The sequence below is a fragment of the Dysidea avara genome, chromosome 2 (assembly GCF_963678975.1).
Source record: "Dysidea avara chromosome 2, odDysAvar1.4, whole genome shotgun sequence".
NCBI lineage: Eukaryota > Metazoa > Porifera > Demospongiae > Dictyoceratida > Dysideidae > Dysidea > Dysidea avara.
In genome coordinates, this window is record NC_089273.1 from 42,297,817 (window position 1) to 42,315,258 (window position 17,442).

The 17,442-nt window shown below is 36.6% G+C and overlaps 1 protein-coding gene across 9 annotated transcripts in view; it reads right to left on the reverse strand.

Moving 5' to 3' along the window:
* LOC136247378 (uncharacterized) overlaps window positions 1–17,442 on the reverse strand; it is a 28,231-nt gene that overhangs the window by 7,808 nt on the left and 2,981 nt on the right. For 2 of the 9 annotated variants that reach the window (XR_010697447.1, XM_066039056.1), the window contains exons 2-4: window positions 13,930–13,976; window positions 12,930–13,029; window positions 10,925–10,968 (exon numbers count right to left, since the gene is read on the reverse strand). The exons of 1 other annotated variant lie outside the window; for it this stretch is intronic. Coding sequence is in view for 4 of the 8 variants with exons in the window: in XM_066039052.1 (XP_065895124.1) it covers window positions 10,921–10,952 (32 nt within the window). In the remaining 4 variants the exon portion in view is untranslated. Of the gene's footprint in view, window positions 1–10,920; window positions 10,969–11,729; window positions 12,448–12,929; window positions 13,030–13,929; window positions 13,977–17,442 lie in introns of those variants that run through there. 6 more of the 9 variants (XM_066039052.1, XM_066039053.1, XM_066039054.1 and 3 more) reach the window with 6 other exon arrangements.

Genomic DNA, 17,442 nt, shown 5'->3' on the forward strand with positions numbered 1-17,442 from the left:
ATATACCACTTTAGCGTGGGTGTTCAAAGGTGCTGCTCAGGGTTAAACTGGCATATTGCCAGGGCAATATCATGGGAACGCAGTTTGCTCATGGCTTTGATGCACAACCAGTTCAAAGATACAATACACTTTGACTCATTATTTTGAGCGACACGGAGGATTTAATTATGGGTTTCGGTTTAAAAGTCAATGTAGTTGCTAAGTTTAGATTATTAGACAGTAACTAAACTATATTCTAAGACAAATGATCTGTAAAACAAGTGCTGGGACGATGTGTGGATGCAAATTTTACCTACTGCACAAGGGGCATGTCAGCCATTGAGCAACCACGAAACAAGAAGATTAGGACAACTAGGTGAGTAGCTTATAGTCTTAAGTACTTATCTTAATGTATGAACTTATTTACTGCCACAATAGCGAAGGTTTATTCTAGTATTAAAAACTTTACATCCCAAAGTCAAGCCAACAAACAAAAGTTCCCGGCCTGTGTTGAAACATAGCGACATAGGAATAACGTTGTGAGAGCTATTTGTCTACGCAATTGAAACCACAATCGATCATCAGATGTTAGTGTATAAAACAAATGGGGTGAATGCTCTGTAGTTCTTTCACTTATCTGGTGAGTGTGCCCTAAGTGATATATATCACTTATACCATGGCTGCTTGAGATTTTGCTGAAATATACACCCACATCCCTCGGGCTTGCAGCCCTTGGGCTTTGGGTGTATATATCAGCAAAATCCCTCACAGCCATGGTATAACTATTAATATGCACAATGTATATCATCATCATAAATGAAATGGATGTTATTGTGATGCTGTACTTTGTACTTTTAATCAGTTTGATGTTTCGTGTGTACTTCTCTTTTCTATCACATACATTCCTACTGGATAACTGAACAAAGGACTATCAAAGAGACAACACCCAAACATTATTAAGACAAGGGACTCCACTCTCACTCAATCCATTAGCGTTAGAACCCTAGTGTAGGCACCAATGGAAGAATGTGCCCCACAAATACAGTGGATATCTGATCAAAGCAATGAGAAACCCAGACAATAATAAAGCCAACCTACAGCTACTGAATATTCATTTCCCACTTTATGGACAAAAGAAAAGCCAGAGGGAACAAGGGATTGAACCTTATACTGTTATTTCTTTTTAGAGTATTGGTAGAGGTCGACAGAAACTAAAAGAAACATGCATGTCCTTGATAAGGAGGTTAAATGTAGAGTGTATACTATATATGGAGAGTCCTTTAAGAGAGTTCTACTGAGTGGAAATGTACAAACTTATTTCCACCAGCCATCACTTTGATTTGCCAACTGCAAAATAATGCATACATGCAAAACCATAGTACTGTGCTTGTGATACATTTTTACTCACATATAAATTCAACAAATAAGCTGTAGCTGGTGATTACTATATCCCTAATTTTCCCTTATACTTGCTTCTTTACTTTTTTTTTATAACATTATGACTAATAAACCTGCACATACCGCATCAAAAGAAAGGATGGTGCCAGAATTAATGTTTTCATCTGAATGCATGCCTCAGCTATCAATTACCGAATGACCATAAGGAGAACAAAGGTAAGTCCATGATGTGCATTGTGACCTGAAATGCTTTCAAAAAGTTGCTACAAAATTTAGCGGAATTTTCTAAATTTTCTACTGACTGACTGGCTGACTGACTAATGCCTTCAGACAAGCATAATTCTATATCAGCTAAGGCTACGGCTTTCACTGTTTGATGTTGCTTTGTTTAGAGACATGCATTTTGGCATACTACAGTATGTATACCGAAGGAACTTTTGGGCTTGGTTATACCTAACCAATACTGCCAAGGCACTATGAGGCTGGTATTAGGGTGATATTTTTGGCCAGAAGCTTCAAACTTTCATAATCCTTAATATACAGTACCACTGTATTGTTTGATAGATAGGGTCATGACTGCCTGTTATAGCCGAATGATTATGAAATGCTGTTACCTTCACGATTGTAAGGAAATAATCACGATTAATCCCATAAACGATACAATCTTCCAGCCCTACCCTACTGCCTGTGAGATAGAACCACTTGTATGATCTATCGTGATACAAGTTGTACTGTTTAACTGAAACATTGTTCTTCCAATACAAAATCAATGACACACTTTCACCTTGATATTACTGGCTTATTATGCAAAAGCTCATGCAAAAGATCATAATAACTCAACTTTATCTTATCTTTCATTACAATTGTACATTAAAGTCAAGTCACATACATTAACAATAAATGTAGTATGGTGCGTGGGCAGATCAAAGGCTGCTGCCAGTGTTACAAATCAGTTATAAACCAGTTTACAAATAATTGTAACATGGCTAAGTACCTCCTTTTGGCCACACAGTCTGGCTACTAATTAGTGCAAAGACTTCAAACGAAACCAAACACCAGACCAACACAGGAAGTCACAATGCAAGGCTAATAATGTCCAGGACTGACAAGGAGGTAAATCGCTCTGGAACAAATGAACACACAACACTGCACTCGTCTGAATGAATGGGAAGCAGTACAACCACTGGGCTGAGCCCGGTAATCTACCACACACTCGTTCGCCAATAAGTTAAGCTAGCCAAGACTATTATAGCACTGCACCACTCAACAATGAATATCAAACACTTCAGCTACACCCGTCTAAATGATTCGGAAGCTGTACAATGGCTGGAGTGATTGGCATCAATGATGGCACCTCGCGCTCGTGCATAACAAACGCGCTACCAATGAATAACTAGCTAACAATGAATTAACTAACCATCAAGACAGTAATTAATGAATCATTCCTTGTACACAGTGCTCAGCGGTAGCCAATATTAGCCTTGTGTTCATGCTCCTTCCGCGTTACAAATGGGCGCCTTTGATCTGCGCATGCCCCATACCACAAATCAGTTAGAACACACCCATTTGGTTTCTATCTGATTTGTAAACACTCCACCCTCGGGTGTCATGTTTACAATTCAGATACAAACCTCATGAGTGTGTTATAACTATTACATATATGACTGTCTAAAAATTTCAACACTTCACACTATGCAAGCAATAAAGGCAAAGAGTAGTTCCATATCATCACTTCACATTGTGTAATAGAAGATTTATATAATGTTACTTGTAGCAATAAATTGTGGGTTTTGGTTTATAGAAAAGATGCTCTAAATGTTAGCCCAGCACTATCCAGAAACACAAAACACTTCACTGTAGCAGCCACTACAATGATGCACTTTTAACAAAACCTGTTCTGTAGTACAGTTTACAGTTTAGAGTTACGAATTGTATGTGGCTTGATATGGATTATTAACGCCGCACATTATAACAATTTCACGTTTTTAAAGTATGTATGTATGTATCCAGCGTTCAAGAATCCATAGTTAGAATTTCCCACTATATTTTTAGATATGCATCTGGTTCTTACCGGGGAAATCTACTGGTTTGATGACTCTTCCTTAGCGATGCAGTCCTAAATGACTTGACTTCAAAGCTATAGAACATTACCAAACATCAGAAAAAGCAATACAAAACTAAAGCCTGTTATGCTCAAAATTATGTTTTCAAACTCAACTTTAAGATTACATTTGAGAACTGACTATTTAAGAGTATTCTTTCCTAGACATTGCATGCTAGCCACTAGAATTTTTGTGAGATGCAATCCACTTTTAAGTTATATGAGTTGACATGGCTGCAAATTGACAGTCATTTTACTACTCTTAAGGTGATAAGTAAGTGCTTTTCAATACAGTTTGTTATACACTAAGATAGTAGTGTATAGTAGGGACCACAAAGGAGTAGGCGTGGAAGTAGGCGTGGTCGACAAAATTACATCACCCAAAATACAGCCTCAATTTTCCCTGATCACAATGAGGCAGTATTGGTTAGGCCCAAGCTTTCAAGTCGACTCAAAATGCTTTCAACAAGTTGCTACGGAATTTTAAAAATTATTTATTTAGCGGAATTTTCTACTGACTGACTGACTGACTGCCTGATGTGTTCAGACAAGTGTAACTCGATAACGGCTAAGGCTACGAGCTTGATTTTTTCACTGTTCGACGTCGCTTCTGGCCGAGAGGTGCCTTTTGGCATATCCACAGTATGTACAATGCATTTTTCATGGACTTACCAGTGTCCTCCTTTGTGTCCTATTCACCTTTCCTGACAGCAAAAGTGTTGATTTGGCAGTACCATGTGATGGCTTCCCTTCATAACAGAAATCATCCGTATTTTTCATAGTGGCTATTATGATTGGGGAGGTGCTTTTTGAAAAGTTCTTGATGCGTACTGTTGTGTAACAGGTTGAACATAGCTGACAATGAAGCATAATGGATACTTCACTTTTCAGACAATGATTGATAAAGCTGGGGCAGGCGATGCCATTTCAGATGCAGTATGTGTGGGTTCACCAGTCATAATAACTATTTACAAAAACATTACAAAAATGTTAACAAACAAGTACACAAAAATTGAATTTTCAAACTAGAGTAGGGACCATAGCACATCGATAAAAAGTACTGAAACAAGCTGGAGTAGTGCACAATATATATTAAATCACAGTAAAACAATAAGAAGTGTTATATCCCTACTGTACTCCAATGAAATGATGCACAGTAGCGATCTACATTATTGTACTACTAACTCAGTACCTCTCAAACTACTCGAGGCTGGTTTCAACAGACGTCTTTTCTGGTTGGTGTGTAGAGCTCGAGTAGCGGTTTTAGGCCTTGTGAAGGACCTGGTTTGGCAAGAATCAGTGGTTTACTGGTGGACAGCCTGATAATGTTGGCCAGACGTTTTTCTGTGGATTTTGCTACATATCAGCCACTAAGGAGTCAGCACAGCCTGGTAATCTCGCCTCTGGACTCCAATCGTGGTCTGTCTCCATTTTGAGGTCTAGCCCTTGCCCACCCTGCCACCCCCACCCTCCACCCCTTTGTGAGCACTCGTGATACTACTTCGTTCGTCTGACTGCTCAGGTTTTCTATCTTATTTGGTGGGAAACTCTACAAGCAGCTACAAGTACTGGAAGTGGCCTGAAAGGTAATAGATTGATACATCTTTTGTGTAAATTTCATACGCATGCTTGCTATCCTTGGAGAGTTATGCTGGCTTGAATTCTTTAAAATCGTTTATCTTGAAACTTCTAATGCACGATTTGGATCGTTTTTCCAAAATCCAGTCACAAATATTCACCGATACAGATACCGATGCCAATAATTGCCATACAATTTATACATCTATCAAATTAGCTATGTGTGACTGCTCTATTAGAATATTTATAGTGCAGTGACTGTTCTATTAGAATATTTTATGGTGCAGTGACTGTTCTATTAGAGTATTTTGATTTTAACACAAAAATAGTAAGTAGCTATTGCTCAATGTTTAACAAAGCAATTCCTGCACCTTTTATGCTAGAATACTATTTCCAGCCTTTTATACTCTACATTTTTGCTAGCACAGCATTTATGATGATAGTTATGACGATGATAGGAGCGAGTGGCTATTAATTTTTATTGGAATACCTAAATAACCGATACCGATCAACACCAAAATGCCCAATATCAGCTCTGATTTGATACCAATTTGATTATTGGTGAACACTACTTCAATCATACATTAATTGATCTATATTTTTATTATATTTACTAAGCCTTTACAGCACAGTGCTGAAGGTCTATAGGACACCTGGCCCTACAGCCTGTATGCCATCATATATAATATACCCTGGAATGGAGACCAGTAAGCGCCACCGGTCACAGGCTGGTTTTGCGCTTCGTCTCAATAACAAGCAAGATTCTCTGGGCAAAACAAGACTCACCATTGGTAAAGGGTTCTTTCTCGAGATGTTTTGGAAGCCAACAGCGAGTTTCAAGGCAAATTGTCTCTTTATTGTGGGAATGGTAGAAGTGAAACTGAACACGAGATGTGATGGTTTGGACACATTAAAAGAAAACACCGAAATCCTGTACACTATGCCATTTGCACCCAGACCATGCTGTCCACAGAGCATTATTTGATGACTTCGTAGTATAAATTGTGTAGCAATACTGTTTAGAATCACAGAGAGAATGTGCTTACCATTTAGCCCAAAAAACCAACTCAAAAACCTGCAAAGAAGTTATGGGAAGGTGTATTATTTAGCCGAGGCCATTTTTTATAACATAGTTAACCTTGTAATACTTTCTTTTTCTACCTACAACACTTAGTTTAGCCAAGAAAGTGCTTCCCCCGAAGCATGTAATCCGCCATTGTAAGACTTCTAACCAAAAGTGACATGAAATGGTCAAACTGACCAAAACAATTATCATAACAATACTACAAGTCATTTTCATTACAAAATAAAGTCATTAATGCTATGGTTCAGCTGTAATAGGATTAAATTTGTGAGGCACGAAACCAGCCTAAGGAGATTGGTTCTTGTACAAAGTCTATGGGTGCGCGGCGCAGTTTCCAATCCAGGGGGATATATTATCTACAATGCCATGGTACTATACTACTGTATGGTGGGGGTTGGTAAGAAATCATATGATTTCATGGATTTTCACACTTTAAAAACAGCCTTGCAATACGTTTCATCCAAAAAAACCACCTGGAATACATTAGTACTGCTGTAATGATGCTGTACCTTGAAGCGAAAAGTCGAGTATTTCAATGTTCAGTGAGTTTAAAAATTTCGAAGAATTTCATCTGCCTGCCTACCTGCCTGCTGTAAGACCCAATTGCGTTAGGTGCACAGCTCCAGAAATTTCAGACAGCTAAGGTAATGACAGCAGATTCACAAATCTGTTGTTCCGATTACGTTCTGTCCACTGCACCATGCTGTTTGCTTTCATCATTCATTCGCTTCTTTGATCTTCTTGAAGATAATTAATAATTGTAGCGCTTAATAGTTGCGGTGCACGCCACAACCCAAACACATGATTTTAATGAAGTGTAAGTAGATGTGTGTAAGTAGTACCCAAGGAGTTGTCTCTAGCATTTATTAATGTTGGGTAGTCATTTTATATAGTCTCAATTACCAGTTTAGCTTTTTTGCGAGGCAGTTAGCTAATAATGTCTTTGAGGGGCGGATCCACCTCAGAATCCAGACTTCTAAAAGCGAGGGTTCCACTCTTACTGGTGGACTCTCTAGCGATGTTTTACTGTAAAATAATTAACATTTAGGCCATTAGAGATGCAGCTGAAACCTTTAACAGTTGCTGTAATAGCTTTAAAAGGCAAGACGAGGTGCTTATTGCATACAAAGGCAAAAGATAGCTGCTTCAAGTGATATGTGACCAGATTTGCGAAAACCCGACACAATAGCGCAAGCCTAAATTTTCAGTATAAAGCATTGAAATCAATGGGTGAAATAATTGCATATTATTGAAAAAATTCATAAAATTTTTGAACGCCTCCTTAGTGAAGGAAGGGACTAACAATACAAACCTGGATATCATCTTACTCGCCTACTCAAGAGGAGTTGGAAATCTTTGTTTCGTTGCAGTAGACCCAAGGATATGCAAGTTATGAACATTTGTTAATGTCACGTCGAAGCGATCGTATGCGATCGTATGCGATCGATTTTGCTTTGCGATTTTTGCCTTTGTATGCAGTGAAGAAAAATGATAAAAGAACAAACTTACCCAGTAAATGATTCCCCTATCCATGGCGAACACGATGGTGAAAATTGCAGCCCAGTACATCAATCAGTTCGTAAGTTACAACTGTTTTTAAAAGTGCCTATAATTTATTTTCCCTATACTTGCTGTACAAATCGATTTTTCTGTTGTTGCTACTTTGTAGGACTGTAGCTCTGAAAGTTATTGGTTTATGAGGCTGAAACTTTGCCAGAAGGTGCACTTGGCTGAACAGATTATAAACATTTAATAAATAGGAATTTGAAAAATGCACCATTGTGTCAGATTTTTGCAGATCCGGTCACATATTCATACTGTGTGGAAAAGAAAAACAGTATAATATAGCTAACTAGCTAGCTAGACAAAAAAAGTAAACAAATTAGCTATTTAAAAAAATTAACAGTTTAAAAGGAAGTAGGGATTGGTATCATATACATGCTACAAAAAGTAAGGAAACGAGCTCAAAAATGCTAGCTACAGCTGAAATGAGAAATGATCCAGCAGTAAAAGGTAAGGAAATAAGATTAGACAACTACATGCTAAAATGAGACACACTTTAATCCTTACTTTTGGCTAGCATCAAATTAGCCAAAAGTAGGGATTAAAGTTTGTCTCATTTTAGCAAGTAGTTGTCTAATCTTGTTTCCTTACTTTTTACTGCTGGATAGGCACCAGCTGATTATGCCAGTATTATTCAAAGCATAATAGGTGACTAAAAGCATCAAGCATAATGCTGGGACGTAATTTGAAAATTTAATTAAAATGTGCAATACGCGTGCCTGAAAGAAAGCAAACATTCACTGCCAATAGTATTATTAGTCCATTTCATATTTAAAACATGTAATATAGCTTATTAAACCGTTTCTTTTTTGGTTATTCACACTTAAGATCGAGATATTCTAATAGAGCAGTTATTTACTCTAATACAGCAGTCAGGAAAGGCTGATATACTCTAATAAAACAGTCAGTTCTAGAGCATAATCTAGCATAATTATGAGCATAATAGGCTTAATTTTTAAGCAATGTTCAAAAAGCATAATAGGTAAAATTTTGGGTATAATAGGCTGGAGCCTACTGCTGGATCATTTCTCATTTCAGCTGTAGCTAACAATTTTGAGCTTGTGTCCTTACATGTATATTATACCAATCCCTACTTCTCTTTAAAAAAATTTTAGATAGCTGGTAGAAAATAGCAGTTTACCTATTTCAGACTCCTTGCTATTTGCAAAAAGTCTGTCCAAAAATTTTTAATCTTCCTTATTAATAACCTCACCATCCAAACTATTGACTGTAGATGTTGCCATTATATACCATGCTGTAAAACAATTGATTGTGGGTGTCAATTTTGGACTGCTCAATTTCTAATAATATACACTTAGACAGTTTAGTGCTTCCAGGATCATGCTCAATTGGTGTGGTACAACTTCTATATTTAGGCATACTGAAGTACATACTAAAAAGACATATTACTATATATGGTGCCTTGAAACGTAATACCAAAATACCAAATATAAAATTATCATATCAGGTAGTAGACAAAGAATTAAGATGTCGAGGCATCAAAATAACTAGTCTCTTGACAGTATGGGTAGTTAGTGAGCACCAATTTATAATTTTGATCAATGCTGTCTATTTTGCAGTCTCATGCTGCAATACACAAAGAACTGTTAGACATTAGCTTAGATCATCATGTATATCAGAAAATTTAATTTTCCAGGCATATACATAAATATACATATCTTATAAGATCACCATGTTTTGATAACCAAAATGCTTGTGATTTAAACAAATAAAATGGAATACTATAAAGGGCCAGTACCTAGGTATCATTTTAAAGAAATACTGAATAGCAATCCGATAACTTGTAAACTTATTCGTACCTATGTATCAAATCGTTTCTTCTAACTGAAGTGGTCAGATAAAAAGGAGACAACCCACACTTCACATTTTGCAAAGAGTTTTGGTCATAAAATACATCTTTCTGCAAAGGTGACTGCCAATTGTCACTCTTGGGCAGTTACTGTATGTACCCGAACTAAAACTGGAAGAAGTTCTGAAGTTTTTGTGTGTACTAAAACTTGGAAATTTTCCCGCTCACATTTGTGAATAATATTTTCAAAAAAATACAACAGAATTTAAGTCAGTTTCAAATTAAATTTTTATGTTCTTGTAATATGTTAGCTGATGAGCAGTAGGCAACACGTGTGGGATATAAGTAGAGTAAGCAATAAAAATAATCACAACATCAGTGCTAGAAATCAGTACCGTGTTGACTTGGTTAAATGCTGTGGTGCTTATTAACTTGATAGTTAAAAAATTTCGAACTTGGTCACCACTTGATTCCTTATACGTACATGTACTTGAGAGATGTTTATGCCATTATTTTCAAAATTGATCGTGGCATCATTCAAGTGCAGCTATTACTGAAGGTGTGGCAATTAATCAACGAAATACAATATGTGTATAGTAATACTTAGACCAAAGTGGTAAAATACTTGGCTACTTCCAGACAGGAGGGGAGAAGGGGGCTGTCAAAAAGATTATGGAGGGGATAAGATTATCTATAACTTTCATTGAGAGCCCAATAATTTGAGATACTCTAATAGAGCAGTCACAGTATTCTTCAGAGGACCAATGTAGCAAGCTATGTATGTAGTTATAAATAAGTAGTTGGTGGAGGGCAGCTATTTTCAGCAGGTAGTTACCTTTTTTTGTGGTTGCAATTCCAGAGTGGAATCCCCCAGTTAGAAAGTCAAGATCTGCCCCTGCATGTCATCCCCTGGCTACACCCCCAGCCCTTCCCTCTAAATAATGGTGTCTCCTCCACCCTTGTTTACATATCTTGTTTATGTCTCAATAGATCCCTACCTCTGGGACTATACAAAACACAGCAATTATGCTCCTGTAACATTGACAACGCATGGGGATGCATTTAATTGGATAGTAACTGCCATTACAAACGAGCTTTGGTCAAAATAAGTTAAACATCAAACATGAATTCTTGAAACCCTTAGGCCCTAAAGTAGTGCCCTCGCTTTGCTTGGGCGCCACAAAACAGGGCCTTGCAGATTTCTAAATTCCATAGAACCCTGTGTTTCGATGTCTAACTATTTTATACATACGGCAATACATATGTAATTACAAAAGAAAGATTATTTCATAACTGAAATAAATGTGTTAGCATGTTGAAATGAAGTACAGTAAAAGTAGACAATTATTTAAATAGATAACACACAATTAAGCTACCACATGTATTTCTTTGAAATTGTTCTCTCACTTACAAGAGTTGAAGTTTTGTTCAGTAATCATTTAACATGTAATATACCTGTGTGCGGTAACGACATGCAGTTAACAGCTGGAAAATATTACAAGCATGAAGACTGTACGCATCGAATTTTTATCTGGATACACTATATCTCAGTGCTCAAATATCATATTTGTGACTGAATTTTGGAAAATCACCCATATAGGTACATGTGAACATGTCTAGTGGGTTGCTAATAACAGCAGGGCACAGTTTTGAAATATTTCAAGAATTTTCTTGTAATTTTATTGGCTTAAAACCATCAACAAGTAGATTTGCACTATAAAGTTTGCGATTTGATTATTAAACACTTTAGGTGTAAAATGTCCACATATGGGTGGTTTTCCAAAATTCGGTCACCTATTGTACTTTGCATGGGAGGATCAAAGCGATGCTGCATATCATATTGTCCATACAGTACTAATTAGCTGCATAACTGTACTGATGAGTCATACAGAACAGTCATGCAGCTAATTGGGCAAATACAGTACAGTTTTGCGGAGAATATATTTAAGGAATGTTATGAAAACAACCCCATGTGTGTGACACGTGTGTGACACCTGTAGACCGCTAAAACCAGCCAAAATAATCCTACCACTTCATTTTACGGCTAGAAATAGATTGCATAAACACTTACTGGTCGCCTGATCAAGAATATATTTAAACACGGCTACTAAGACAGCACAATTGATCACGTGTGAGACATTGTATATCGCTAAAACTAGCCAAACTAATCCTATTAGTTTGTTCTATGACTAGAAATAGATTATAAAAACACTTACTGATATCCTGATTCCTGAAAATTGCAGCGATTTGAGTACTAGAGATCCCTCCGAGCCAGATGACCAGAAAGTACAATATAACAGTTTAAGCACCGCCTATGCTTGCGTGTATGTAAAATAGAGCACTTGGGGGTGTCTCGAGGTAAATACAGCATTCGGCTTCACCTCGTGCTGTATTAGCCTCTCGACACACCCCCTCGTACTGTATTTTACGTAGACGCGTGGTGGTGCTTTAACTATAACATACGTATATAGAACTGAGTATACAGTAAGACATACAGTCCTTTAGGCTTTAAAAACTCCACATTTTTTCAACATCAAAGCATTCTCTGCATGCCAATCAATGATGTAGACAAAGTTCCACTATGATTTAAGTGACTTTTTACCAAAGTAAACAAATTCATTTATTTCAGATTCCTTGCTTTTTGCAAAGAGTCTGTCCAAAAATTTTTCAAGATTGAAAATAGAGAATTTCATGAACGTGTACGTTTGTAGAGTTGCTTGATTCTTTTATACAATACTATGGAAAAGGTGATTGTGGGTTTTAGTTATCAAGTACTACACACTAACACCAAGGGCGGTATCTCCATGGATTCCTCTAATAAAAGAAAACAAACTTGGGCCAAAATTTTAAATTGTAAAGTGTCCGGTGATGAGGTATTCAACATGTACGATAGGACGTAACTAAATCATCGTGAAGACTTTGAAGTGTATACAAATGTATATATTAAAGTGCTATAGCAATAATATGAATCTAGTAACTAGGATCTATGGTTATTACTCTACTGCACTTCTAATAACTTTGTCCTCAGTCTGCTTTTCTCAGCTTGATATGTATGGAGCCATGTGGGAGTGTTCTGTGGTGTTGAGATTAGGGTTGGGACAAATCCTTTGGGTAGCATGGAAAAGATCAATTAAGGATTTTTTTACAACTGTTTTAAAACTTCTGTGGTGTTTAAAGACTGTTTACAAGTTTACTAAACATCTAGAGGAGTAAGCTTTGCTGTAGAGTAGCTATTTTATATAGCAACAACGATACACATACTGTACTACAGCGTCCGTGCAAATATTCCTGAGTGTGCAAGCTTCCACAACTTCAATCTGTGCAGCATTTACAGTGTCTCTTCTTGTTAACAACACACACACACACACCACACACACACAAGCTGCTAATGAGTACTTGAGATATTTAACGAGTACCTGAGCATTTGCCATATATATTTGTTTCAGCCCTAGTAGTAAGTGATTGGCTTGAGTAAGAAAATGGTGGATGATTTTGAAGAGATCATGTCATCACAGACTGTAAAATATAGGGTAGTCAATAATTTTGGAAGGTCATTGACCTGAATTACATATGTCATAGTACTGTTTAGTAGGGATCACCCCATAATGCTGTCCTTAAAAATTAGTTATAGAAACATCTTATGCAACAAAAAGCTTCTTATGAAGGAAAGCTAATGCCAAATATACCATTAAAACACTAGTATCATAGAAGCACAAATATTGAATTCTTAAAAATGCTGAAATCCAAATTTTGGTCTGTTTGTCTGTCTGTCTGTCTGTCTGCCTGCCTACCTACACACCTGCCTTCCTGACCACAGTTGAAGGGCTAGAGGTTGAATGGCACATCATATGACTACCATATTTTTATGCCATAAAAAAAAAAAAAAAAATCAGTACTAGCATGTGCCTTTTGGAGTTTCGATATCCACACCTTGTCTTTCTGTTTATCTTCAATGAAGCTGGTGTCTTTGAAACCAAGGTGCTAATTTTCTGCATCAATGCTTTAGCATATTCTAGACATTACAAAACTATTTAAAGCCCTTACACTACTGTAACTGGACACCTGGTATATAGCTGTAACTTCAAGATAGGTTCGAGGTCACGCTGGGATAATCTCGAACCAAACCTTATATACTATAACGCACTATTGTATTACTGTATATGTGATCGGGCCTGCGAAAATAGGGCATGTTGGTACACACTACAGGTATTCATACAACTAGTCATACCTCAGTAGTGGATTAGAATATTTGCATTCTGTAATTTGTATTACAATGGCAAGTAAATTATGAATTAGGGCTCCAAATTGCATGGTCATAGCATAATGGCTTATAAAGTTATGAGTCATGAAAGTTTGAAAAACTAGACAAATTTTTGCAGGCCCGGTCACATGAGGTATATACGTAGTTTAGCTAACCCTTTGATTGGCTCATACAGTGCTTGCTGGAATCACCACAGGAAGAACTACAAAAATGATATCAAATTTGTTAGTAAATGTCTGCATAGTTTGTACTCAGTGAAGTATGTAGAAACTGGCTTATCATTTAGGGTTGGTTGTACGTGTGTATGTAGTTCACTAAGACTCATTATAGGATAGTAACCAATTTATTTATCACATTTGTAGCAATTTAAATTTAACAACTTTTCTTCATTTATTTTCAATGCATAAAAGTATTTTTCTTATTAATGCTTCCATATCTCATGACGGGTGCCCACATGGTAGAAGACTACAAACAACCTTCCAGTTAGACTATGCACCACACAGCATATCTAACTGTAAGAAACTCAATATCACTGAAAATTAATTGTCGTATTTTAGTGGAAATATTCCGTGAACTTTGTGGATTAGCAGTCTGTGAGATTCCCCACCCCTCAACTATAAGCTACGTATTTAGATTTCAAGTCATATCAATTATATGACCTTCCAAAAATTGTTCAAAAGCATTCTGACCTCCTTAAAAAATACAAAGAATTTCACCTTACATTACAGACTATCACTTCTTATATACTGTCACTAATTACAATACATTGTGGGATTGGGTTTATCATGTATTAATTGCATATTACTAAACTACCATCTATAATACTCATATACAGGCAAAACTGCATACCATATTTTCAATAGTAGCCACGTAGTGCCACATAGTGTTGTTTTAGTACAGCAGATTCATTTTAGTTTAGTTCTAGTTCTAGTACTCCAATTCTGTCATAGTTTTAGTTAGTTTTAGTTCTAGTACTCCAATTCTACTATAGTTTTAGTTAGTATTAGTTCTAGTATCCCAATTCCACTAAAGTTTTAGTTAGTATTAGTTCTGGTACCCCATATTTCTGTAATTTAGTTAGTATTAGTTTCATTTTAGTTAGTGTTAGTTTTAGTGTTAGATATCTTCACATATACTAACCTTGGTAGCACCCCCTAAACTTACAGAAACTTTAGATTTGGTGTTTTGATGTTCAGCACTATTTCCACTTACCATTGTGCACAAATGAGAACTGAGCTTAAATAACCTAAATAGGCAGAATTAAGCAATGTTTCAGAGGAGGTTGGACACGATACAAGCACTTCTGAAATTTATTTCTGTTAATTGCATAATTCTTATATATGACAAGGAGTAAGTGATAGAATTAAGAAATGTTTAGCAATATCCACATCATGTTACCTTGTGCTTCTTAAGATGAACAGCAAATTCTTATTGCAAGGCGGGTGTGTGAGTTTCTAATTCTCTTTTCAATTCTCTGTAAGGCCAAACTAGTGGCGTCCGCTCTTCTTTTTCAATACTCTGAGAGGCTTTGTTAGCATGCACATTGCTTTCTTCGACAATCATTGTGTTTAAATACACGTACATAAGGCGTTCCTATAGTACTACACATGGATTCCACCCAGCGAATGCTTACACACATGATCCTGTAGATTTCAAGAGAAATTTACGTGCCTGGAGTAGTGAGGTTGAATGGGGTTGACCGGCTGAATAGACTAAACTTGAAGTGCACTCTCGAATGGTATTTGTGAAAACTTTCGTGGACGCTTGGTTAAACTTTCAATACAAAATGTATGCACTCATGTGTGCATGTCCAACCTCCTCTGACAATGTTTATGGTAGCATTTGCAGGCATTTGCAGGCATTTTCAGGCATCACCATCTTCAAAGAAAAGTGTTAAGTGGTTATAGTGTACAACACCCTTTTATGTAGGATTGCTTGAGAAACCTTTTAGTTAGCTCTAGTTCTTGAACTAAAAGTTTTAAAGGTTTTGGTTTAGTTCTAGTTTTTGAACCATAACTTGAAAGAATTTTAGTTTAGTTTTAGTTTTAGAACTAAAATAGACCACAATTTTAGTTTAGTTCTAGTGTACTAGAACTAGAATTAAATTGCTGTACTAAAACTAGATTTAGTTCTAGTTCCTTAGAACTAAAACAACACTAGTGCCACAATCGTTTTGAAAATAATAGCTTCAACATCATTTTCAAGGATTGAGTGGCATTCAAATTCGATTAGTCGCCACATCAATTTTGCTAACTAAGGTAATAAGCACCGCGGCGTTTAACCAAGTAATAGTATCTTGATATGTGTCCATGAATCTTTTTGTAATGTAATTGTGACTCTATCTGGAGTAATAATAAAGAAATCCTAAATGATGACAGCAATAACAAAATAAGTTACAAAAAGGTGAATGAGTTTGATCAAACATTGTAATGAGTTTGATCAAACATGTTGATCAAGTTTGATTAACATGATCAAACATGGAGGTAACATTCATGATAGTTCAAAATACAAAGTAACAGGATATCATAAAAGCAAAAAAAGAAACCAATAGACAGAACTCAAAGAAAACACAATTTAGATTGAATAAAGAAGTGCCTAGCAGATGTATCAATAGTTTCTGGCTAATGAAAGGTGCAATAAGGATAAACACACATGCAGGTGCCGAAGAAGACCTTGATGAAAATATGTAATAAACTTAGCCAATATATGAGTCACAATGGCATAGATAAGCTATTGTACATTAAGCAACATTAACAGACTGGAGTTTAGGTACTTTTGTTGCTTGATTAAAAGTGGACCAGAGGGTTAATCTGGCAGCCGGTATAGCCTTGTTTGAGTATTACCTCACATTGCTGCAAGTAGCTAAAGGCATGCTACTGGTATAGTACCTTTTAGGTTTTGGACTAAGGGACATACAGTGACAAGGTGATGATATAGCCAATCAGTTAGTAGTGATGTTTTCATGATACAGTATATTGATGTGGGAGAGGCCAGACATAAGGTATTAATATTTAGTATTTAATCAAGTTATGTATTGATGGTTTAGTGGTGGACACATGCCAACCCCAAAGTAAACTGTGAGGTTTTAAGGTTTGTATGAAGTGCCAGCCACTTGTCTCAACTGTATAGTGCAGTTTTCCAAGTTCTTGCAATGCAAAGCATCATGCTCTGTACAACACCTCTTTACAAAGACTACCCCTCACATTGTTAAGATTTCAAGCATCTATTCCATGACTTTATCAAAACAGCTAGGCTCTTACGGTCCTAGGGTAGAACCTCACTTAGTGTCATTATTAAGACCACCTCTGTACAAAGACCACTTCTATACAAAGACTACATTGTAATTAGGTTCTAAAGATAAGTAAGGCCACCTTTTATAAAGACTACCTCTGTACATGGTAATATTTGATAAGCTTCAAACATGTATTTCATGACTAATTACAAAGTGGTCTTTGTATGGAGGTGGTCTTTATAAGAAGGTGGTCTTTATAAGAAGGTGATCTTTAAGAGGTGGCCACTACACAAGGGTTTTACTCTAGGGTACATTTATATGACGATTTGACCATTTCTGCTTTCCGTTTCCAGTTTTTCCATTTCCACTGTTTCCAATTTCCCACTGTACAAGCATGTGCGTGTACAGTTGCTCAACAGCAGGTTTCAGTGCTGAC